The sequence below is a fragment of the Lutra lutra genome, chromosome 5 (assembly GCF_902655055.1).
Source record: "Lutra lutra chromosome 5, mLutLut1.2, whole genome shotgun sequence".
NCBI lineage: Eukaryota > Metazoa > Chordata > Mammalia > Carnivora > Mustelidae > Lutra > Lutra lutra.
The window spans coordinates 8,776,640-8,803,474 of NC_062282.1; the positions used below are offsets into that span (position 1 = coordinate 8,776,640).

The following is a 26,835-nucleotide window of genomic DNA, read 5'->3' on the forward strand; positions in this document are numbered from 1 at the left end:
GTGAAGTCCTTGAACCCACTGCACTGCTCCCAGCTCCCCCACCAGGCGCTCCCTGCAGAAGCTGCTAGTAGCTGTTTGTTTGCTACTTCCCCCCTAAATATCCACATGACCCACTCTCGCCTCCTTCAGGTCTTTGCTCAAATGTCACCTTTCCACAACTCCTATCTTGACCTTGACCTCCCACTTAAAATCAAAAGCCCTAGGCTGAGTGAATGAAGCCAGACACGAAAGCTCACATATTATGTGATTCCGTTTACATGAAAGATCCAGCATTGGGATGTCTGCAGAGACAGAAAGGGGACTGTGGCTTCCAGGGACTCGGAGGAGGGAAAATGCAGTGCCTCCTTAAGAGCTATAGGGTTTTCCTTAGGGTGAGGAAAATGTGTTAGAACTTGACCGATATGGCGGTTGTAGGACATCGTGCAAATGCTAAATACCATCAAGATGGCGCACTCCGAAGTGGTGAACGCAACGTTGGGTCGATTTCATCTCAATGAGAAACACTTGCAGCCTCACGACTACAGTTTCTTTTACCCTGTGGAAGGTTCCTAACTCGCACGGGGTTCATGTGTATATTTTGTTAGTTGTACCTCCCCCGTCTCCCGAATGTGAACCCCACAAGGGCAAGGCTTCTGTCTGGCTCACTGATACACTCTCTGGGCCCAGAACAGGCCTGGACCAAAGTAGGTCATGGATAAATCTGTGTTGAATAAGTAGATGAATCTATGATCTCCTGAATGCTTCATTAATAAAATATCCTTCTTATTTCTTGAATACCGAATCAGAGGGAGTTGAGTCTTTTAAAATAGGTTTAGAGAGCCTGTATAGTCTAATCCATACTGAATCTTAAAACAGCGGTGGCAGGGGAGGGGTGGGAGGGCAGTATGGCCTGCATTCATTAGAATTCCAGTCCACCACATGGAAAGCAAACAACCTGACAGAGGTTTAGAGGCTCAGGACGGTGGTATCCAGTGCAGAGGATCGAGGTACCTTTCAGTTTGCAAGGACTAAGAATGTCAACCAACATCACATTTTCCTCTAAATTCTAAGGGATAAATCAGTGCATTGGATTTAAAGCAGAAGCGACAGCTGCGAAAACGTGGCCTCTGATAAACGCACCATTTCTGCACATGCAGGCATCCCGCCCATGGATTTCACCACTTAGGCCCACCAGGAAATACTTTCTACTTAAAAATCTGAGATGTTGTGAATGTGGCGAGAACGTACCAATGAGCTCCTTGTTTCTGACGTCCAAGGCCATGTTCCGGAGGGCCGTGGCCACCGCGCACACCACCCGGTCGTTATCTATTCGAAGCAGCTCCACGAGGATGGGCAGGCCTTTCTCTTTTCGGACAGCAGCCCGGATATATACTGACCACTGCAACAAGACGGAAGGCAAAGACCTTAGACGCTGAGGGGGGAGAGAACTGATCAGCAAAAGCACGTGTGGGTTTTCAGACTGCTGTTTACAGGAGCCGAGAAGGTTGTATTTCAAAGACCTCGTGGTGGGATGGGTTCAATGTGGTAGGCACGTACTGAGATGTCTTAACTTTACTTTCCGCCTTCCGTGCATGAGAGGTTTCCAGGGTAATCAGGTAACCGTGCATCATCTCTCTGCTGCTGGCGTCCACTGTCCTTGACTTTGCAAACCCTTTGCATGACGTGTGCACTTGACCCTTTCGGATTTGGAGGTGGAAGACCGGAAGGGCTGGGTTTTGGTGGGAAGAGGAATAAAAAAGAACTCCCGAAATGGCAGAGAGTGATAAAAATTTGAGAGTAGGTAACTTTTTTTTTTAAGAGACTTGTGTCTGGAGGTGGGGCATGGGGCATGGAGGGGCCACCATACTGCCGGTACGTTGTTGGCTAAATAACATGAAGGACAGGAGTCAGAAAAAGGTAGGGGCGACGAGAAGTAAATATGACATTTAAAATTTTGAAATCAAGAGGAAAAATGGTAAGAGATTTTGAAGAAAACATTTAGATCAAAATGTATTATGTCTCGGGCCATCATTCAGCGTCCAATTTATAAGGTAAGACAATTTGTTTACAGTAAGACAATTTGTTTTGGACTGGGGTGGTTGGCTTTAATGGAACACACCTCCTCTTACTACGGAAGTATACTTGCACCAGCAGGATGATAAAGCATTCAGATCCGTTTAACGGAAGGCAGGCAGGCCCAGACTTCCTGGACATTTATATATATACTTTATACTATCATCTGGTGTTCCAGAGAAGAGTGTGCACTATAGAAATCGAGCAGTAGAAGGGTTTCAGCCTGTTGCAGTTTCATTTACAATCTAAGAAAATGACATTCATGACACGAAGTTCTGGAATCTTCTGTGGCAGAGTCCTCCAGAGGACCATGGATGGCAGAGGCAAGTCCCCACCCCTCCCCCACCAGACCCCTCCATCCCCCTTCCCCATTGGGGCAGGCACCCCAGAGCTGGCTCTCACCTGTGGCAGGCAGGGAGCCCCCTCTGGCAGTGAACGTAGGGCATACGCCATGCCTGCCACATCCTCAGCCCAGCCCTGCATGAAATATGAGATTAAAAAACACACAACTTCATCCTGTCCTACGTCAGAAGTCACATTCACATAGTTTCTTATCACCATCCACTCATGCTGTCTGTTTTTCTCCTGCCACCACTCTGTGCCTCAAGCTCTAGGAAACCTGAGGGAGTGGGGAAGCAGAGAGAATTCACTAAAGCAAGTCCTGCTTGCCAGGAACCATTTCCCAGCCCCTCTCTCAGGGAGCAAAGAAATCCATAGTCAGAAAGTCCTAGACATGGAAACTTCGAGGTTTGGAAGCTGCTTATTGGAATTTGGGTGTCTGGATGGGATACCCCCTCTGCGGGAAGAAGGACCTTCATGAAAATGGTACAAAACCTCCTTTAGTGTCATTGGAAATTTCACTTGCAATTCGACATGCTGAGATATGATTTTCATCCACTTCCTCCACTAACTCTGAACCTTCTTGTCTCCAGTGCATGGAAAAGAGTAGAAACCTGAGCTTGTGCAGCCCACTTATGGTTGGTTCTCTTCCCTAAAACTAAGAAGGGAAGCGAATGGAAATCAGATGTAGGGTCAGTGTCTACAGATTGCAAGATGAACACCAAACATAAACTTTAATGCTGGGGAGATAGTCAGGACCTTTTAAGAGACCACAGGGAACATTCTTGGTAACTTGAGCAGGCTGAATCATAAGCCCTCAGGGGACCTCTTTTGTAGTAGCACCCTACTCTAGGCTGGGGATGTTGGCTTATACATCAGGGATGTCTAGTCCCACAAGGCCTGGGGAGTTTGGCGTTAGTAGTCTTATTTTACAGATGAGGAAATCTATAAACAAACATGTTAATAATCTGCCCACAGGGTAGATTGATTCTGGGCTTGTTACTCCACACCTGCTTCTCTTTATGATGGTAAGGATACTCCCTCCTTTGCCGTCACCTCTCTCTCACCTCTACCTCTGTGCTCAGTCTCCCAGACGTTGCCTTGTTCTCCCTACCATTCTTCCAAATGTAGACAGAGGGGAACCTGGCCATATTTGAAATGAGCCAAGAAAAGGAGGCTCTGAATTTATCTTCTTAGAAGTTTGGCTATTATATCCCTCCCAAGTTGGTTGGAAAGATGACTTGGTGTTTGGAAAATAGTGACAATCCTTTAGCTTTCTGGGAAGTGATTTTAGGGTAACAAAAAATGTCTGTGTATGGCTGAAAATGTGTATGAAGTATGGATATGCCTTTTTGGAATGCAGAAATGGTCATGTTCTCCCTAAGGTAGTTAGGTGGTATGTTCTCCCTAAGGGGAAAGAGATAATCAGATAACGGATGTGATCTTACGTTAGTGATACACAGACAGTAACTCTCGTTTTGAAACGTTTAGTTCTTTGGGTTTGCAGGTAGCACTGACTCTTGAGCAACACACGAATTAGGGACACTGACCCCCTGTGTGGTCAAAAAATTTGCATAAAACTTTTGACTCCCCCCAAATTTCACAACTAATAGCCTGCTGTTGACCTGTAACCTTACCAATAATGTAAACAATAGATTAAAACATATTTTGCATGTCCTATGTATTTATACTATATTCTTCTTATAAAGTAAGCTAAAGAAAAGAGAATGTTATTTAGGAAGCCATAAGGAAGAGAAAACACATTTAGAGTAGTGCTGTATTTGTTGAAAAAAAAATTATGACTAAGTGGGCCTACACAGTTCAAACTCATATTGTTCAAGACTCAACTGTATATGGAAAATTCCCAATATTGGCTCAATTTGAGACAACTCAGAATAAATTATTTACATTTCACACAAAACATGTTGCAAGTTTCCACAAGTTTTCTTGACATGCAAATCTATGTAACAGTGATGGTTTCTAAGTAGTCTTGGAGTAGATCATGTGTAACCCATGCATGTAACTTACATGAAATCTAGCAAGAAGGAGTAAAAGCCTACAGGGGCTGAGAGAGAAAAAGGTATTCAGGAAATGGGGACTGTTTCATAGGTGCATTGAATACAGAAACACAAAGCTCATATACAGGTTTTCCAGAAGGGTAGTGATCTGCCTTGGAAAGCATGGCAGTCTTGGTGGTGGTAGAAAGGTATATGGGTGCCAAGAGTTTTGCAATAGAAACAAAAGTAGTAGTATCACTGGCATAAAAATAGCTGAACAAGAGAGAAAAATATATCATAACTCATTGTGGTTGAGGTGGAAATCTCTGGATGGAACCTTAACTTTCTGTAAGCGGAATGAGAACATTATGCACTGAGCACACTGCTCTAGAGGGAAGGGTGTGGACTGGGATAACTCTAAGAAAAATGGTCCATGAGATGAAGAGAGGATGTTTTGTGATTCAGAAAGAGAAGAAGGAAGAGGGGAAGGAAGAAAAGGAAGAAGGGGAGGAGAAGAATGACAAAGGAAAGATGGAGGAGGAGGAAGAAGAAAAGGAAGAGGATCTTGTCCAGGAAAAAAGAGCACAGACATGTTTCAAATTGTTCCCAGTGACATGTTTTCCTAGTGATGATCTCAGGAGAATTTTGAGCCCTCAGAATATTTAAGCAAAAACAAATGTGACATTTTAAGCAACTGTCAGGTACTGTTCTAATGACTCTTTATGATTTAACTCACTTACTTCCCATCTCAGCCCTATGTGGTAGGCACTCCAGTTCCTTCTATCCATTACAGAGGAAAGGGAGCCACAATGAGACTTCACAGCCTGTAGATGCTCAGTGAGGTCTCGAACCTAGAGGGCACTGTCCCAGACTTGGTGTGCTTGACCATCATTCTCATCTGCCTCTCAGAAAGGCAGTATAAGTTACACACATCTGCACTCATAGTTGATATAATCCTTACAAATGCACCCATTAATTTTGGCTTAATAATTGATGTTATTACTTTGGACTTGCAATAACTGATTGGGCACACCTCGAAACTCCTAGGTTAAAGAGCCTTCAAGTGCTGTCAGTGGAGCTCCTGGACATTTCAACCTAGCCTTGAGAAACAGCTTGCCCCAAGTTAGCAGACCAAAAAAAGAAGTTGTCTATAACTGGAATTACAAAAAGGCCTTGTTTGTGTCAGGAAAGGATCGCTTTTACACATGTAATGGGACAGCAGTTCAAGCCACTAAAAGCTGTTCCTCCTCCTCCTTGTTCATAGCTCTTCCTGGAGAAAGGCTCCACCATTGTCTGGTCCAATGACAACTGCTGTTGTCAGGATGGGACAGAGCACAAAACAGTGAATGCTGAGTTTTTGTGTTTTGTTTTTTTTTTTTTTTTTTTTTTACAATTTGATTGATTGATTGATTTAGAGAGTGTGAGCAGGTGGAAGGGCAGAGGGAAAGTGAAAGAGACAGTCTCAAGAAGACTCCATTGCTGAGCACAGAGCCTGACAGAGCGCTTGATCTCACCACCTTGAGATCATCATGTGAGCAGACATCAAGAGTTGGATGCTCAACCAACTGAACCACCCAGGTATTCCATGTGAAAGGTGTGGACAGTGCCTGCCAGGGTTAAGGAGTGGATGTGGCTGCATCTCAGGGAAGCTTAATAGTTGGAGGGGCAAGTGTGGGCCAGGAGAGCACGTTGGACCAGAGACAGCCCCATTACCTGTCATTATATCCCATCTGAGACCCCAACAGGACAAGGAAATTTGTCCTGGATGAGAGGTGGCTTAGGACAAGAGATAGCTCCACACTGAGAAATGGACACCCAATCCCTGTCCCTGAAGGAACATGCCTGCAAACATGCCCCCACTCCAAGTTTAGCATCAACTACAGGGGACAGGAGTGGATGAAGCCTGATAAACATCAATACAGCCCAGTGTAAGCCTGAAGAGACTGAGAAATAGCTGCATACTGTTCAGTTTACCTAGAAATGTCTAGAGTTTGTTTTCTTCTTTTCCCTTTTTGCATTGGACAAAATGAGAGCTCAGAAATTAACCTTCATTAATTAATAAAGTTACATGAATTTCTATATAATAATGTTCCTTGTTGTCCATACAGAGAGTTTGGTAATAAAGTGAAGTCAACACTTTCTAACCCTTTCAGACTCCATCAATCCAATGTGGATTCTCAGGAGCTTCACTTTTGAAGATTTTATTTATTTATTTATTTACTTGTTTATTTTATTTGTTTGAGAGAGAGAGAGAGAGCGCACATGCATGTTGGAGGAAGAGACAGAGGGGGAAGGAGAGAGAGAATTTCAAACAGACTCCCTGCTGAGCACAGAGCCCAACATGGGACTCAGTCTCATGACCCTGAGACCATGACCTGAGCTGAAACCACAAGTCAGACTCTTAATTGAATGAGCCGCACAGGTACCCCTGGAACTTCACTTTTTAAATTCCCAGCCCATCCATAAACAGGAAAAGAATCTCTGCCTTGCTTAAGCTGATTTGGTTAAGGCTGATTTACGTTCCTAAAAGGAGATCAACACTATAATGTAACAAGCTTCTCCCTCTTAAAATCTCAATAATTTGCTAAATGACTAGGGATAGTGTTCTTTTTTCAGTACTAAATATTATATTTAGTGGCTGAACCCATGATAGTGCTAAACTTCTGAATTTGTTGATTAACACCTTTATTCATATTAAATATTAATACTTTTGATTAATATCTTACAAGGTCTCCTGCTTTAGGAGGATAGTCTGAGATTAAGTGGTTCTCTGTTGCTTGACTGTTGTCCCATTGAATTTCCCACTTTTTCTTTTGATTAGCTAAAAAGCCTCATATTTTCAAACTAAACTCTTCCAAACGTAATTTTACCTTTCAGAAGCATTTTAGCATTCTGTAGTGTCACAGGACCACAATGTGCTAAAATCCTACAGCTGTAAAATGAGGAACACATTGCAATGAGTTTCACACAGATTACACAGGATTTTGAAATTTGTTTCTGAACTCGTTTATGATACCATGTTATTTACCATGGCGTAGCATTCTCATGGTAAGAGGGCAGAAAGTACCAAAAAAGTTTTACTTATTCAATCTCATTTTAACTGTCAGTTTACTATAATAAGAATGTTCGAGATATTCAGAAATGGTGTGGCTTTTGCTGCACGCCTCACTTTATTCTCTCTAGCGTGGATCTTTATCTGAACTACTGTGTTCATCTGGGGCTGTGGTTGGATTTATGAAGCAACTGGGCAACTTTACCACAAGGCCGTTCACGTGCTTGGTTCTGTTGTGATGAACGTAGGACTTAGGTTTCTGCTGTTTATGTATTTTATCCGTTACAGGATTATATATTTTTGTTTTCAAAATCCCTTTTAAAAAGTTATATCTGTCATGAGGAGGACTAGGGAAGAACTCCCTTGTGTCGTTGCACCAAGTAAATCATTTTAGTAAGTAAAATTTTTAGTGACAGTAATAGCAGCTATTTTGTGTTTTGTTTCTTTGTGTTTTATTTTTTGTTTGTGTTTGTGTTTTGAAAATGTAAGTCAGATTAGTGCAAAAACTGAATTTTATTGCAAGTGTCTATGCAATGCTGAAAATATAAATGGCCAGGCAAGAGAACTTCCTGGCGGGGGGGAAGCATTTAAATATACTTTTGTCATAGGAACAAGTAAAGAAGGTCAAGCTCACGTAAAAGTGATGTGGGAGAAGCATTCATTTAACAAACTGCAACATGAACACTCTCTAACTCTCAAATCCTAATTCTCAAACTATCTCAAGGATCAGTGATTCTCAATGAAAAAATGGACCTTTAAGAATGAACTTTTCCAAAAACAGAAAGGTGGTTTTTGTTTTGTTTTGTTTTGTTTTGTTTTGGTAAATGTTATCAAATATGACTTCACTGTGTGCAAATGGCATTTAGAAATGCCTTCTGGGAAACAGAATGGCATGTCTGAGAGAAAGGATGCCACAGATCTTATTCTGAGACTCCTGTATGAGAAGGCTATGTAAACATCCCATGGATGAGGGGAGATAAACAAGAATGGGGGTTCAAATGAAACTGTCTACACCCCTGTTTTTTCAATAATGAGGAGGATTGATGAAAAATGTAAGCAGGGTGGACTCGATTTTTTATTAAATGTCAGAAAATAAAAGTAATTTAATTGTTTTTCATCCTCACTTATTAGACCCCAACTCAGAAAGTCTTTTCTTTAATACATCCCTTTAATATATCTCTCCCTTTTTTCTTTTTAATTATGGTACCTCATGGGGAGAGGGAGTTAACATCTCATATTTTTCCTCTGGAGACAGAAAACATGTCATTCTGGGGATGATAACCTGGAGGGACCATGCTGATATAAACACTTTTGCAAATACAGGCATAGCTTTTGTTGAAGCCCTGGGTAGTAAGGTAATGGGAGTGCCATTAGTTTTTACTAGGATATTAAGTGTTTTATTTTGTAACATAAATTGAATATATTAGCAAATCTCTGTCCCTTGACAATGGAGAATTTTGCTTTTCTTGAATTTGGATTCAGACTACCTAATGCCTGAGAATTGTTGACAATTGTCTCAACACCAATTGTCAGTGGTGTACGAGTGTATGGAAATAATCTGTCTGCTGGAGGCTAAGAGCTAAGCCCAGATAATGAGAGAGGTGTGACCTTGACTCTCATAAGAGAATATTTCTGGTTGTGAATTTGTGTTCTTTTTCTGCTTCCTGCTGGTAGATGATGACCACAAGTGTAGCCTTGGAAGTCAATGTTAAAGATGGCAGAACAGCCATGAAAGTAGGTGAATTAATTCATGGAGGGGAGCTTCCCTCCTCACACACCTGCCCTCACCTGTTACATTAGAGAAAATAACTTCTGTCTTCTATTTTGTTTTAGTCCTTACATATTTAGGTTCTCTTTGCTATAGCCATTAGCATTATACATACACCCTTGTGTATGTATTCTTATAGCATCAATAATGGTTTTTGAACCTTTTGCTTTCATGTTTTTGTACTGGAAGGTGTTAGGGGGAAGGTACCAAGTCAAACTCAGCTTCTTATGGCAATTGTCTTCCAGCTAACAGCTCATAGATGGAGATGAAAGCATGTTTAAGTGATGAAGGATAATATCAGGTTGATTTCTAGAATCCATGCTTATTATTTAAGAACAGCATTCTCCACTGAAATGAACAATATAAAAAGGATCAAAGCCACTGAGATTTTTCATAGGGCCACAAGTTCTAACCACTTCTACAAAAATGCTGTTAGGGCTGGAAATGATCACATGCTCCTTAACTAGTCTCTTCTAAAGCCAAACTAATCCTTGAATCTTGTGGTCCCTGTCTGTGGGGTTATAACCTGATGCAGAGACTATGAACACTTGCTTGTCCTCAGGACTAGAAGAAGAGAATACTGAGTGACATATCCTGAGCCCCACACTTCTGATCATGCTGGGACAGTTAATCTGAAGTTTTTATGTTCGAATCCCCTCTGCCCCAACTGCTCAGGTAATTAATAATGCCAGTTCCCAGATTAGCCCCATGTCTTAACCTGAGCTCAAATGGTGATTGTTTTTACTGATCGTTTTACAACTGCTGTAGGTCTAATATGTGCCCCGGGGTTCTTTTAAGAACAAGCTGCACCTTCTAAACACCAACCCAGAATCACCTTTATATGTAATGGGGCCCAGCAGATTCCATATGTTGCCTCCCTGTCTTCTCACTGGCATAGTTGATTATGAGAAATCAGCTGTCACTCTTCTCTTTGTATGTACAAGTCTTTTCCCCTCTAGCTCCTTTTATACATATGTGTACACACACACACACACACACACACACACACACACAATGTTTCTTAGTACACTTGACATACAATGTTATTCTCTGGCTGATTTTAGGATGCTCCCTTTACTACTGATTTTGAGCACTTTGACTAAGATGTACCTTAGAGAAGCTTCATGCTTCTTCCACTTGGGTTTCCTTGAGCTGCCCTGCTTGGATCTGTGAGTTTAAGGTTTTCATTACATTTGGGAATTTTTCAACTATTAAGACTCCAAATATTTTTTTCTGTTCTCTTTCTCCTTTCTCTCTCCTTTCTTTTGGGGATTTCAATTACACATATATCAGGCCACCTGACGTGGTCAGTTGAGGTCACTGATGATTTGAGGTTTCTTCTTTTTTTTCTGTGTTTTGTTTTGGGCAGTTTCTATTGAGTTCATTAATCTTTTCTTCTGCAATGTCTAACCTGCCACTAATCTTATCCCATGTGTTTTTCATTTCAGACACTGTATTTATAACTCCAGAAGTTTTATTTGATTCTTACTTATTTTCCATGTTCTAATTAACTTTTTGAGCATAAGAAATACAGTTACAGCAACTGCTTCTCTGCTAATGTTAATATCTGTGTCAGTTCTGAGTTGATTCCGAAATGATTAATTTTTCTCCTCATTATGAATTACATTATCTTCTCTATTGGCTTCTAAGGTTATTTTCAAGTAGATGCCAGACATTCTTAATTTTAATCTGTTGGGTGCTGCATATTTTATGTATTCCTTTAGACATTTTTAAGCTTTGGTTAATTTACTTGGAAACGATTGCTATTTTTGGATCCTACTTCTAAGATTTGATAGAAAAGACTGGATCATATTTAGTCCAAGGCTAATTATACGCTCAGTACTGGGAGACAAGACCCTCCTGAGCACTCTACCCAGGGGCCCATGAATTACGAGGATTCCCTATCTGGTTCTCAGGAAGGCACACTATACCCATCCCTACATGAATGCCAAGTTTCATTCTCTCTAACTGCAGGAGGCTCTTTCTTCAGGCGTGGGCCTTTCCCTCACATGCATGCATCCAAGAGTTGGTGTTTCCCTCACATGCATGCATCCAAGAGTTCCCTGCAGAATATTTGAGGGGGATACTCTGCAGATCTCTAGGCTTCTCTCTGTGTGTGGTTTTCTCCTCTCTGGTATTCTGTCTTATGAACTCCAGTCACCTTCATCTCCCCAGCTTCCCAGCCCAATCTCCTTAGCTCAGAGTCTGCCAAACTCCTCTGGGGTTTCCAGTCCTGGTGCCATGGTGGGCAAACTGGCTCAAGGTAGTGAGCTGGGGCAATCAGAGGGCTCATCCTTGCTGAGGATAATTGTTTCCAATGATCAGAGACAATTGTCCTTTACTGACTCATGCTTGGTGTCTTAAAACCCATGGTTATATTTCCCTAGGTTATTTTATTGTTATTATTCTGCCATAAAGGGAGGAAAATCTGGACCTTGTTCCTCCATCTTGGCATCTTGCTAGAAGTAGGAGTCCCTCAGGTGTAGCTATTTCTACAGCTTCAGAATGGAGTTCTAGAACTCCCGGCTTTGGAAATCAGATTATTCGATGACAATGATGAAAGTAATGCCACAAACCAGGTTTATTCTGTAGTCAGTTTGGAAGCATATGGCATTTACAGTAAAAGTGCAGTCCTTGCTATCAGGACTACTTACTGGGGGTCTTGTGGGGAAGACATCACTAAGTCATGTGTGATTAGGGTCAATGACTTGGTTATGACCTGGATTCTCTCCATTTCTTCTTTCTTAGGTTTGGCCCATCCATGTCCTGCTTCAGGTTGGTCATCATGTCCAACTTGGTGTGTTGTCTCTAGGAGCCTGCTGATTGGGCGGGGTCCTCAGATAACCTCTGTGTTTATTCTGACCTAATTCCTAACCCATTAGGGATCATGCTTCAGGGCTCGTTTTCACCATACTCTTTTAAAACTTGTTTCTTTTTATTTAAACCTTATGTTTTACATCACACCATTAGCTAAAACAAAGACAACTGTCAAACTATGATTTCTACTTTTATTTGTTGCATTCCACTGATACCCTGTGGTTCACGTCTATGGGATACTCCAACTGCTAAGCTACACTAAATTCATTGTCCTTCTCAAGGCTGTTGCCCTGACTCTAGTCTCAAATTTCCCAGTTCCCTTATTTTTTATTCATACTGGCCACATGGCCAGAGATTCTGTTTCCTTCTACACTACATCTATGTCGCTATCATGTTACCTCATTAAATATTAACAGCTTAATATCCAAATGTCCCTTTATTCTATCTTATTTCAAAAGTAAATGGGCACAAGAATAGGTCCTTTGAAACTGGTCACATTTTAGTGGATATTGGACTGTACAAAGATACCTAATATATCTGACTTGATAATAAATACAGATATATTTCTATAGTTCAAACCCTAAGTTTTCACTAAGTTGAATTACAACAGAAATAACCCATAAGTGGTTTTTGAAAGAGCATTCACTCACATTTTGGAAATCTTCAAACTACTATATCCAATCGTTTTAAGATTCTGTGACAAACAAAATAATTGTACTGTACATGGGGAAAAAAGTAACTGAAGTCCACGTTGGCCATGAAAAAAATACATTACTTTGCTTCTGCCATAATACCATTATGTTTTTCTGATGCTCATAAACCAAGTAATGAGTCTCTTAAAGTTTAAAAAGTATTTAAGACCATTAGGAAGATCTGGTTTACTAGTCAGTTTGTTGCAAGAAGAGTTTGCATGACCTTCCTATAAAGAAAAGTTATTGTTTCAGATGATGAGGTCTATAAAAAGCTGCTTCCATGTTAAATTCCGGTCTTTTACCTTCTCACATTTGTGCTTCTGTTTGGGTCATAAAAAGTTAAGGACACCAAAAAAAAAAAAAAAAAAAAAAAGCCACTCAATTTCAACAGTCACTATAAAAATGCATTCTTAGTACTCTAGATTTCAAATGATGGCACTGTCCACATGAAACTTGGTGCTTTTTTGTGCCCAAAGCTATCTTTTAATCATTCAAGATTTTTTCTTCAATAAAATATTTTTTTTAAAGGAAGGATTTCTCTGTTTGGTTTTTGTACAAGTTATTTTTAGTCTTTAAAAAATTATAACCATTTATCAATTTATAAACAATTTTTTAAAAAAATTATAATGATTTGGCTTAATGATAACCTTCTTAAATCATCCCTATGGATTATCTATCTTCCCTTTTCATATATTTCCTTACCATTTAACATGGCATGTTAATAACGTATACAATAAATGACGATAATGTGACTATTACTCATGCTTGTGTATTGTGTTTTGATAAGAAAACTCTTATGTAAATAAAAAATATATATATAACATATATATATATACACACACACATATATGTAACTATACACAAATAACCCCTTTAACAACCCCTTGCCCTGCCTGAGGACGATCTCACTTTTCTAGGGTTATTAGGATGGTGAATGCTTCTTATAGAGTAAGGTTGATAAAACTCTTGGCCCAACTTAATGACAATCCAATGGCCTATGGCAACCTGCTTCCATCTTTGCATCTAGTGCCATGATTGATCTGCAAGCTGTGACATGAGGCGGCCACAGTCTTTTCTGTCTAAAGAGGGCCCATCTGAGACAATGAAGTGCTATAATTTGCTCAGGGTCACAGGGATCGGAAAAGGCAGAGACTAGGTTTGAATTGTGATTTGCATCAAAGCCTCTTAAATTTAGAGGGAGAGAAGATCTAAGGGTTAGTTCAAGGAAGTGATTTCCATTATTATCTTTCTCCTTGTCTTGCAAGGCCCTATTCTGGAATTCTGCCTGATGTGATTCTTCTTTTGAAGCTTTTCTCCAATTGAGAGCAAGAGATACCTTCCCTTCAAGGCTAACCCAACCTGAATTCTTTCAGGACAACATCAGGGACACCTATGGGCAGACAGGAAAGGGACAATGACGTTCATTCCTAAGACTCTCAAAAGAAGGAATGGGTCCACACATACATCAGCAGCCAGCTCCTGGGAAGGGTTGTTAAGGGCTGGCCCCCAAGAGCTGTGATGTCCCAGGTGAGAAAGAAGGCAGTTCTGTAGCTGAGACCATAGCAGTGGAAACAGAATGATAAGTGAGAGGCTACATGAAGGCAGATGTTGGAAGCTCTAACAAGAAGGGAGGATACAATTGCGTGACAATGCTGAGGGCAGTATGTGCGGTGCCTATGGTCCTAGGCTGAGAATTCTCCGCAGCCATGTGTCTTATTAACATTGTTTTGAAGAAAGTGAACTCTAGATAGTGATTTATGTATATCTTAAACCCCAGGCTTTGAATTAAATGAGTGAAAAATGGATGGCAGGGGCCCTTTGATAATTTCCTTTCTTGATATTTTCCTCATATGCCCTCATTCTAGATGGTCACACTTTTTTATGTGGTAAAACAAGTTAGCTCATGTAATGGCGAGTGACCAAACTCAAGAATTCTTAGCTAGGGTGAATCCTTTTCTACCCAAAATGAAGGTCATGGAAATTTTCTGTTAAAATTTTTCTGTTAAATCAGGGATAGCCTGTGTTTATAAGAATTCAGAGAAAAAGGCCCTCCTAATCTCCTTTCCCATTGTACATTTGGGTTCTTTTCCTTTGAGGACAGGACCAACTACAACATTATAGGGATTCACATGGGTTTTGATACAAAATGCTTGGGTATTAGCTCCCCTAACAGTCAACAATAGAGCTTTGAAAAGCATCAACATGTCACAATCTCCCCTGAAAACAAAATAGCTCAGTTACATGCCTAGAATGGAAAGCATATCACAGCATTTTCAATGACTATACTTACATCTATCCATCTATATTTTGTAGTGATTTTCAAGGACCCCTGAGCCCTTGAGAATTTTTAAAAGGGGTACCTTTCTATGTCCAAGAGTCCAACGTAACTGGTCTTTCCCTAACATTCTCAAAGCCTGTATTGGAATTGCACATCTCAGAATTGGACGTCTAATCCTTTCTAAGGACGTGCTCATAACTCCAGATCTCTTCTTTATGGTAATGAACCAGTCATACCTTCCAGCTCCCTGCAGCCAAGTTCTGCAGGGCACCTGCTGCCCCTTCCAGCGTGTCTGCGTTTGAGCACTCAGAGAGCAGTGTGAGGTAGGGTTTGACTATTGATGGGTGCCACAGCATCTGGATCCCTTTTGGTGGTTCTGCACAGTCTGGAAGAGGTCCTACTCCATCCCACTGGTGGAAGAAAAATAAGAGAGTAAACACCTTTAACATCGTTACACTTCCCAACTTTGTCTTCTGTAAATGTAGACAAAAACAAAATCAGGGTGTCATAACATTTGGTGAACATCTATGGCAGATAGGGTAAAGCCTTACTAGACCCAAAACAGGACATCCACGCCTGCCCACCCAGAGCCTATGATGGAAAGTGGAATGTGGTAGAGTGTGTACATAAGTAACTGTAATTGACAGTAGAATAAATGCATAAGTTCTCTAAGAATGGTGCCAGCACATTTCTATCAAAGGAAGAAGAAATATGTTAATTTGGGTGGGCAGAATGGAGAGCGTTAAAGAACAAGGCAACGTATCTTACAGTTAGCATACTACTAGCATAACACGGTACACATTAATAATCAAACACCCTCACTTCTTAAGCCTAAATACCAACTGATAAATTCTTATATAACTTATAAAATACCTATTTGTTTGCTTTTGAATTCTCTCATTGCATTACAGGCATCAAACGGTTGTCAGAATGGACACAGAAGAGAAAATTGCTGTGGTTTATTAGATGCATTGACCTAGCTGAATACAAATTAGATCTTACAGCAGTTCTGATAGTTCGGTTTGCTCTGAATTGGATCTAATGAATAATAGGAGAACGTGTAATTAAAAATTAATGTCAATAATTTAAAAACTATCGCTTATTGAGCAAGGAAGCATCAGTAGACCATTAAAATGATAGTTATGAAGACTACGCTGTAGCAACGCGGACAAAAACTTATGATAAAAAGTGAAATGAATAAAGCAGGATGCAGAGTAGTGAGGGGTGTGGGCTTTATACCACGTAAAATGCACCAGGGAAGCATGTATGACCAGAAAATCTTCTTAACAAAATGGTTATGTCTTTCGTTTTTTCTACATTTCAAATTTTGTTACACTTTTATTTTTTTAAATGTTGTGATTCTGGGGGCGCCTGGGTGGCTCAGTGGGTTAAGCCTCTGCCTTAGGTTCAGGTCATGATCTCAGGGTCCTGGGATCGAGCCCCACATCGGGCTCTCTGCTCAGCGGGGAGCCTGCTTCCCCCTCTTTCTCTGCCTGCCTCTCTGCCTACTTGTGATCTCTCTCTTTCTGTGTCAAATAAATAAATAAAATCTTTACAAAAATAAAATAAAATAAAATGTTGTGATTCTGATCTACTTAAAAATAGTGATTCTTGGGGCACCTCAGTTGTTAAGCATCTGCCTTCGGCTCAGGTCGTGATCCCAGGGTCCCCAGACAGAGCCCCGCATGGGGCTCCCTGCTTGGTGACAAGTCTGCTTCTCCCTCTCCCACTCCCTTGCTTGTGTTCCCTCTCTCACTATGTCTCTCTCTGTCAAATAAATTAATAAAATCTTTAAAAAAATAGTGAGTCTGATCTTTGATCACATATAGTCTTTGTCTTTTGGGAGAAATGGAGCCAACAAATATAATGAGGTAATAATGAAGTAAACTATATGTTCAGAAAAAATACTCCAACATTCACTGCTGAGAAAAATCATAGTAACACAAAATAATCCTTAATAATTTCAGGGCAGGAGCTTCAAGTTATTTAACTGCTTATTTGTGTTTATTAATGGTTACTTAAGATATAGTCTAAATGACATATACTAAACTTTCCTGCAGATATTCGTGTAGGTACATACACGTGCATGAGTGTGTCTGTGTATAAATACAAAAATCACAGCTATATTTCAAAATCTGTGTTTCTTGGTTCTGAAAATTTTACTGGACTATAGCTTATTTCATATCTTTGTAACATAAAAATGGAAGAGTTGATGATGAAAATGTAAAGTTACTTAACTATCACGAGTCATTATATATATTACATATATTCATTATATATATTATATATATTCATTATATTCATTATTTTCCATGAGAAAAATTAAAAACTCACGTCTTCTTTTTCTAATTTATGATACAACTTAAGGCCAAAGCTCAGAGATGAATATCCTATGGATGGAGGTTGGACATCCCACGAAAGGTCATTTTCTATGAGAGTGTCCCTCAATTTTAACTCTGTAACAAGGACACTCAAGGTGGAGGAATCTCCTTGTTCTTTGAGCCCAAGCCACTTCAAACCATTCTGAAATGCCTTTGCACCTGCGCAAGCGTGAAACCAGCAGGTCTCTTTTAGATACAGAAAATAACAGAATGGGATATGAACGGTCTTGTCACGTGACTTCCTGCTCACGTGTGGAGCTGGGCTCACTACCCTGGATAAAGCAGGGCTAACGCTGGCTTGGCCAGGGAAACCAGCTTGGGTGTTGAATCTTTCTGCTGGCACAACAGGAGATGGTAAATTCTTTCTTTTTTTTTTTCTTAAGATTTTACACTTATTTATTTGAGAGAGAGTGAGCGAGAGTGTGTGCGCATGTGCGCATGAGCAGGGGGAGGGGCAGAGGGAGAAACAGACTCCCCGCTGAGCTGGGAGCCCCATGCGAGGCTCCATCCCAGGACCCTGAGATCACGACCTGAGCTGAAGGCAGATGCATAACCGACTCAGCCACCCAGGCGCCCTGGAAATGGGAAATTATTCCATGTGGGTTTTTTTTTCCATTGTTTATATTATCATCTCCTTAAGACTTTAAAGCTATGGCTTTCATATAAAGATGTGATAATATTCAGAAAAATCAGAGTATGCACTTAGAACTCAACAGGGATGACATTTCCGTCTCCTGCAGGGTGAGCTCCCTCAACTGCAGGAGTCGGGCAGAAGCGGTATTGGCCCGCTCATCGCAGAACGTGAGGGCCGACTGGAAGAGCAACAAGAAGTGCTGTGTGTCATTTGCTGGGTTTCATCTTATTCTCCTTTCCTAACTCCTGCCCAATAAAATAGTATAATTAGTTGAATCAGTAGACAATTTTCTTCGGCTCTGACATGTGATCTATGTAGCTCTTAAATACCTTTCACTATGGTCCTTTCTTAATGGCTACAGAGAGAACCTGAAGGAAATAAAAGGAAAACTGATGTGAATATGGGTAATCTTTGATGGCACCTAGAAATGGAGTTCAAAGGGGAAATCTCTGTTATTTCAGAACATGGATGGTACCCTGGTATGTCAATACTGGAGACGAAGAGTCATTTCAAAGCCAGTCAATGTATCTGGCCTTTATCTGGGTACATTATTTCCAACTTTTGCTGAGTCAATAGGGAAAGAATTATCAACTGTCCATGAAAAATAGATTTTCACCACCCATAAAAAGACCAGAAGTCTTCTCGAAGAGAGTGTTAGCATGCCCAACACTACATTGCCTGGAAAATCAACATCAATGGGACCACAGGGTGCAGGTGACATCAGGATCTGACTTAGCTGGTAAAAATTCCACACATGCAAATTTCTAGTGCTAAGCTTCTTCTAGAGTGAGGAGCCATGAGAAGTCATGGGATATGCAACTTTTTTAGAAGTAGACATACGCCATTTTAAATGTAAATATGAGATACATGTATCCTAAAATTTGAAGTGAAGGGACCAGAGCTTTCTCAATTTCCATCTTGTAAGGGCACAGCAAGACAAGGTCATCTGTAAAACAGGAAGACAGCTCTCCACAGACACCAAATCTGTGAGCACCTTCATCTTGGCCTTCAGCCTCCAGACCTGGGAGAAATAAATGTCTGTTGTTTAAACCTCCCAGTCTGTGCTGCTTTGTTATGGCAGCCTGAGCAGATGAAGGAGTAATCACGGTAAGTACTAAGTGAATTTGGCATCCTAGGGTCCTTGAGCACCTCCACTCACAGCCCTCTAGAATTCTCTCTGTTCCTAACTTCTCATCCAGATCTCAGAAAGCTTGGTTCAGGAATGTCCCCATGACCTACCTTTCACTTATTTTTTCCATTACCTACGTTTTAAAGGAGCTCTGTCCTTGACATGCCAATGCACCCCTCAGGTAATCCCGTAGTCTTGTTTTGTTTATATCTTTGGTGATACATCCCTAAAAGCCAGTATAATACAGTGATTCTCCATAAAAGGATTTTATCATCCAAGGGAACAACTGACAATGTTGAGACATTGTGGACTGTCACAGCTGGGGGAAGGGGTACTACTGGCATCTACTGGGTAGAGGAATGCTGATAAAACCCTACAATGCACAGGACAGCCCCCACAACTAAGACTTACTCAGTTCAAAATGTCAAGAGTGACAAGGCTGAGAAACCCTGATCTAGTAGTATAAAACAGAGTATTTTTTTAAAGATTTATTTATTTTTTCTAGAAAGAGAGAGAGGAGGAGGTGGGGCAGAGGGAGAGGGAGAGAGAGAATCCCAAGGAAACTCCCCACTGAATGCAAAGCTCCACGCAGGACTCTATCCCATGACCCTGAGACCATGACCTGCGTCCAAATCAAGAGTCGAATGGCAAACCGTCACAGCCACGCAGGCACAGAGTATTTATTAATGGCATGAAGCACTGAATGGTACAATGTCAATAAGGAAAGTAAATGGGAAGCCTACATTGGAGTTTTTAAGTCTGCAAAGTCACTCAAAGTAGAAGAACAGCATTTTTAGGTGATAGGATGTATTTCAGAGGAGACGTGCAGTGCAGGAGAATTTCATTCATCCATGGACAGTGACCAAGGAGAGTTGCTGCATAAACATAGATGGCTGGCCTTGCGGGCTTGTGTGACTTGCTGCTTGGAGGACGTGAAATCTCATGTCTTGAGTCACCAAGCTCCCGGCATATGGTGACATGAAGGCACAGTGAGGTCAGCCGTGAGGAATGAGCAGTAGCTCAAATAAGCAGATGTTGGTGAAGAAATGGTATTAAGGAGTGAAGGAAAAAGCATGCTTACTAATAAAATGGAAACTGGAAGAAAGTCAACCCATGATATTAAGAAATGAGAACTTAGAAAGCACCAAGAATGCCATGAAGGGCAGATCCATCCATTACGGTAAATTGAATCAGCTGTCACCGCCACCCGGCGTGATTCAGACACAGTTTGGCTTACGTCTCCAGATTCATTTGGTCTCGAGAGTTCACTTTTAAGAATTTATCTTGGAAGAGCGATTAAGGGTGTGCGCGAGATTTAGCTACACAAGTTTATTACAGTTTACGTTAGTTAAAACTGGGAAGCAACCGCATTTTCTGATCGTCAGGGAGTGGTTCACACATCACGGTACACCCCCACAGTGTGATTCCTGGCAGCCCTCTCTCCATTCTGCCGGCGACAATTTGCTGGCAAGGAGAAAGGTCATGCTGAGTCACGGGATAAACTCTTGTATGACAATACGCAGAGTGAGACGAGTGGGTGTCATGCCCACACCTGTCCTCCCCATCCATGCTGTGCCAAGGTGGGCGGCGGGGGCAGTCACTGAGGGCAAGTAATCAGGGGCTGCGCTGTTGGCAGAGAATTTGCCAACAGTGAAATAACTAAAAGCCAACTTTTCATTACCGTGAGCAGATGACTTCCAATAAATTCAGTAATAAAGGATTTCCCCTCCCAGGGACAGAGAACTCTTGCTGCACCCCAAGGCATACCACTGCATCCCTTTTCCCTTAGTTAAGAGAACACCCTGGGGTCATGGTGGGGCAACAAATATGCTCCACTTCCTGTGGTCGTTTGCACTCTGGGTTTTAACATGATCCCATACAGACCATGGTGGGAAGGGGAAAGGTGCGGAGAAGGACACTTCCCCTTACCCTGTCTTCTTTATGCCTTTGCTGCTCCTGGTTGATGGACGTGAAAAACCATCATGGACCATCAGAAGGAGGAATTATCCCAAAGAGGAGAATACGATAGATCTTAGAGCCACCGAAGACCACAGATCAGGGTTGCCAGCAGCATCGACCTTCACATTAGCGGGACAGACACTTATCCACTCTCAGGACACTTAGAAACTCTAAGAGTTTGGCTGTCTGACATGCACCCTAACTCATACTCAGATCAATGTAGTCCACCTGTACTTTGAAGGGTTAAGCAAAGCTGTACATAAATATGGAGAGAGAAGATTGGAAAGGATATCTGCCTGGTACAAATCGCAATTGTGGCTCTGTCTAGGAGGGGGTGGTAGAGGTTTGCATATTCTTTTCCTCTTACAGCTTATTGCTATTTTACTCATATATAATTTACATGTTATATATTTGTGCATTTACATGCATGCTTATATTTGCTTATAATTAACATTCATTTTGTCCAAAATAAGGAGAAACTTCTTTAAAATTCTAATCTCCAGTGTGATTCAAACCAGCAAGAAAATTCACATTTGTGCCTTGGGATACTGATCACTGTTGAGTGTCAGGGTCTGGTTTCTGGGCCAACAGCATCCATATGATGCTCATGCAGAAGTGATACCAGATACAAAGTTCTGGGAGTCCCAGGAAACCTTTCGGGCAATGGGATTTCGGGGCATCTAATACGATTTAGGTGTCATGTGCTAACACCCTCAGAACAAGGCACAGTCGGAAGGATTACTTCTCCAGGAGAACCTTGAGACGCACCTGGATGCACATGAATCCCAAGTCCTCAGATGACTGTCATGATACAGAATGCTTGTTAGGTGTGGTGGTCCTTCTAGAGGCAGAAGGTTGACTAACATAATAAGATGCAGCACTGTCATGAGAACCTGGGTAACAGTTTGAACCACAAATGGAGAAGAGAAGGTCTACAGAATCTTCTGGGCCCCCAGTGGCTCCCGGAGGTAAAGTGTCATCAAGAAAGAAACAGACGAGGCTGGGACAAGTCACAGCTGTGGACATCTACTCGAAACACCTCCCCAGCAAGGGGTAGAGGGTGCTGTGAACCCAAAACTAAGTGTCACTCAGCATAGCTCATTCTGGGTGTTGGGCTAGAGGTCAATGACAGAAACGAGACTCACCCAGTCCCTCCCCTCAGCAGATCCCTTCTCCGTGGGAGTCAGCTACTAGAGCAGATCAGCACTAAAGGGGAAGTTCAATAAAACCAGGTGAACAATTAGAGGATGAGTAACTCTTTACTTGGAAGAAGTCTCGGAAGGATGGAGGTGATGTTTTATTTGGTCTTAGAGGATTATTTTCCAAGTAGTAGAAGAAGGGAGTAGAAGGCCAGAAAGAGGAAGAGCATGTACAAAATCTCAGAGGCTGGTCTGTGGGACAAAGGAGAGGCCAGGAAAGCATGCAGGTGGACAGCCCTGGAGGTTCTGCCAAGACTTGTCCATTATCATGGAAAAAATAAGAGGGCATTAAAGGTGTTATGCAGAATCCCATTACTATGCTTTTGCGTCTAAAATATCATGGTGATATGATAAATGGAACTTCTTGCTGTTCCATGCGTTTGGCAACCACAATGTAAGCAAGAGATGGAAACAGCAATAATACTTACTCTTAAATTGAGCACAACTCACTAAACTGTGAAACAAAGATTATCAGGAGAGCCAAAGTCGACCATACAAAAATACCAGGTCAGAGTCATCTTCGAATTCTGACAGGTTTATGTCCTCACCCACGTGGATACACATATATCCACACGAACTAAAACATTCAGAAGCGATACTCAAGCAGAAAAGAGAAGTTCTAGGTTTTAGGACATCTTACTTGTCTTGCTTTGTTTTTTCTTTTTTCTCAGCAGTTCCTCTGCACTGTCAAGTTCACACTGAGTGGGTCTTGAAGGCTCGGGTCTGCTCTGGCCAGCAGCCAGCTGTATTCTTAACCCTGAATCCACTTTGAGTACCACCAATCCCAGGATATCATCCCAGGAACCTTGGCCATATGCCAAATTGAGAAACAAAAGATGCTTATTTCTACAAAAGGTGGAAAAGTAAATGTAGCAATTTTGTCTACTTGCATTTCCCTGGACTCCAATCTTCGTAATGCTGTCCCCGTCCCTGCTGTGCCCAGTGCCTGGCACGGAGCCCTGCTAGAAGGCAGTGGAGACCCTACAGGTGAGATGTGCCTCTTGGCATGTGATGTGTAGATGGTGGGGGTGCGGTCAGCTTGAAAAGGGCCAGAGAGACCAGCAATTTTCTATAATTTGGCAACAGGCACTGAACACAGAGTCAGAAATTAATAAATTTGCAAAGCCATTTTGGATCAGAATATGATGCCCAGAAATGTTAAATACTTCTACACTTGGGGGCTCATAGTCAGATGGTTCCAGGATGATTTGATAGCAACCATTTCTTTCTTTAAAAAAAAAAATTATATATTTATTAGAGAGAGAGAGAGAGCCCACATGAGGAGGGAGGGAGAGGGACAAGCAGACTCCTCACTGAGCATAGAACCCCATGTTGGGCTCGATCTCACAACCCTGAGATCGTGACCTGAGCTGAAATCAAGAGTTGGATGCTTAACCACCTGAGCCACCCAGGTGCCCTAATAGCAACCATTTCTTGAATTAAGAGCATAAAGGAAGCCTATCTTTGTATCATGTATTTTCTTGAATTATTCTAATTAAGAATCTAAAGGATAAAGTCTCTGAGATTTTTTAATTGTAACTAAATCTGACCTTTATAGTCTCACAGCATTTTCCTCAGGTATAGAAGTAACAATGCCAAAGGCAAGAATCAACATAAATTTCTGGGATACTGCAAGCTCCAGAGGCAATCATTAAACTAATTATGCTTTTTATCACTTCGACTTCCTGGTAAAACCTCTGGCTCCTCTGTCCTAGGAAGTATGTGTTGTGGATTTGACAACCTCTCATCTTACAGAGCTCCATTCTTGGATACTTCTCTCTGGGCATCTTAAATTTAAGAGAAGAGAATGAATAAGGAAACATTGACTTAATCAATTCCTGTTTTCTAAAATATTACTTCCTAATTAGTATTTGAAAAGATTACAAATGTAATGCCTATTAGAAAATTCGCAAATACCCAAGTACAAAGAGAATCACTATCCTCGCTCTTTGATGTTACTGTGCTTTCTCTAGAAACACATACATATATATGCAGATACAAATATATAAAAATATACATATTTTATATTTGCATGTGACACACATTTGGCAACATCGGCCAGGTTTTACCAACATCCTATCTATCGCTCTCTCTATATATTCTTGCTTTTCTGTTATTTTTCTTCATTTCACTTTGTAAGATATAATTCTCTCCAATCACTAGATATTCTTTGAAAACCTGACTTTATGAGCAACAGAGACTCCAGAGAATGGATATCTGACCATCTTGAAAGCTGTAAACTTAGAACTTTCTGGAAGCTTCTAGGTGAGTTACATGGTCTGCAAGCTCTGAAGGCAAAGATGGGGATGCTTTTCGTCCTAGACAGGCCTGGGGACATTTCCATTTCTCACCTTGCTGCAACCTGTTAACAGTGATGAATTAGGGCCTTGGTTCCTCCTCTCACTTGAGAGAGCTGGCCTTTAATTCCTTTAGACTATTTGGAATGGCGGCCTGCGTTCCCGAAGTGCAAAGCACATTCTCCCCGCTGAAACCCCAGGCTGGAGCAAGTGCCCATCCTTCCCAGCAGGTGGCACCATCTAGATTCAGTTCTCTCCAGGGCACCAGTGGGGGGAGGCCAAGCGGTGTGCCCATGTCACCCTATCTCAGTCCTCCATGTCCAATGCTCTCCTCCCCATCTCCAGACCAGTCAGTGCTGCCTCTTCTATTGGTTTTAAATGCAAGATGCTTTTTACTCTTGACTCTTTTTAAATATACTGAACTTGAGAAACACACAAAATGACTTGCAAACAGACAGCTCCTATCTGTTTACATTAATATTTTTCAGAAAGATATGTTTGTATTATATTAGAGCACAGTTTAGTCTTTTACAAAACTATCGCTTGACTGAAACCATAACTTTGAAGTTTCTTTATAAACAACAATATTCTACTGCATTTTAACGTGGTTGTTTTGGCAGAACTTTCTAAGAAATCCTTTTTTGTTTCCTTAAAAGAATATCATGAGAAAAAGATGGGATAAATGACCCTTATAAATCTTCACTCAGACTTTTGGCAAAAATAATAAAACTGCATTAATCTCTTCATCTTACTCAACTTAGAAAATAACTCATCAATGTCATAAAATATGGTTTAAAATACAACATTCTAAGGTGGGAAGTTGTTCATTGTAAGATTCTATGGAAGCAGCTAACCAGCTTGGATGGAGGGCTGTCTTTTGGGGGGATGTCCATGAATATTCTCTTCTGACTCCTGACTTCTCTGGACCCAATCGATACCTAATCCTGCCTGTCACTTGAAGGGCTTCAGGCTGTGTGAGCACACCTTGCCAGGGCTGGAGAAAGGGCTGGGTGTGTGGGGCCGAATTTTACTGATATGACACCAATGACTGGTGTGGGGGTCCTTGGAAGGATGGTCCTTAAAGTTCAAACAATAGACTGGAGAGAAAACCGTGAAATCAAGCTCAGTTTAAAGTTTTGCTTTTGTTTTTTTAAAACCAGGGTTAACATGTTAGTACAATTTCCCAAATCTGCCTTCCAAAGTTATCTGGGCCCATCCTGGAGATTCTGAGTCTGTAGGAGGTGGATGAGACCCTGGGGGCGTATGATCACTGGACAGAGGGGGAAGAACCACATCCCTGCCCATATGCTATTTTCAGTGTTTATTCTGCTCATTCACTTTCTGGGATGAAGCAGTGAAGGGTCAGAGCCCTCTGGGATACAGTAGTGCAGCAGGAAACTGTGAGAAGGACCCATTATACCTTTGTTAGGCCATGTATCACTTCTCTGATATATATATTTTTTAAGATTTTATTTATTTATTTGACAGAGAGAGATCACAAGTAGGCAGAGAGGCAGGCAGAGAGAGAGGAGGAAGCAGGCTCCCTGCTGAGCAGAGAGCCCAATGTGGGGCTCGATCCCAGGACCCTGGGATCATGACCTGAGCCGAAAGCAGAGGCTTTAACCCACTGAGCCACCCAGGTGCCCCTCACTTCTCTGATATTGAAAAAGTTCAGAAGTCATCACCGTCTGGGTAGTGCCGGGAAGGAAGACCGAGGTATCTGACATTATTTGGTACAATGCCTGGTACATAGTAGACATTCAATAAATACCTGCTTGTTAACCATTGCATTCACCTGATGGGAGGTTTTTAAGTGGCTGAATTAGGAACTATGGCTCAATCCTTTTAGAAGACTCAGGGAGACAGTGGACACACAGCACTGATCCATGACGGGAGAGAAAGCAGGGTTGGAGCTTCTCAGACTGGATGGTTACTATCAGAAAGGCAAACAGCATGTATGTTTTAAATTATAGATGTGTTTATGCTGGAACATACAGATCTAAAAGTTGTAGATGTTCCTGGAGGAGCCCTCAGGGGCCACAAACAGCAAGAGGACTAGAGCCTAAAAAAAATGCAAACACGGATGCATTCAAGTTATATTTAAGAATGGATTCCCACGAATCCTTACTCCAAACAACATCGCTTCTCTAATCCTTCCTCAGAGCAAAATGATTTTGAACATACTTTGAAAAATTATGTGCTGTGATCTGAACAGATACTTCTGCATATTTATGTTGAATT

At 41.4% G+C, this 26,835-nt stretch overlaps 1 protein-coding gene across 4 annotated transcripts in view; it reads right to left on the reverse strand.

Moving 5' to 3' along the window:
* CTNND2 (catenin delta 2) overlaps window positions 1-26,835 on the reverse strand; it is a 915,285-nt gene that overhangs the window by 102,487 nt on the left and 785,963 nt on the right. For 3 of the 4 annotated variants that reach the window (XM_047730982.1, XM_047730984.1, XM_047730985.1), the window contains 3 exons: window positions 15,232-15,405; window positions 2,455-2,529; window positions 1,228-1,378 (listed from right to left, as the gene is read on the reverse strand). In XM_047730982.1, coding sequence (XP_047586938.1) covers window positions 1,228-1,378; window positions 2,455-2,529; window positions 15,232-15,405 — 400 coding nt within the window. The remainder of the gene's footprint in view (window positions 1-1,227; window positions 1,379-2,454; window positions 2,530-15,231; window positions 15,406-26,835) is intronic. The other variant, XM_047730983.1, reaches the window with a different exon arrangement.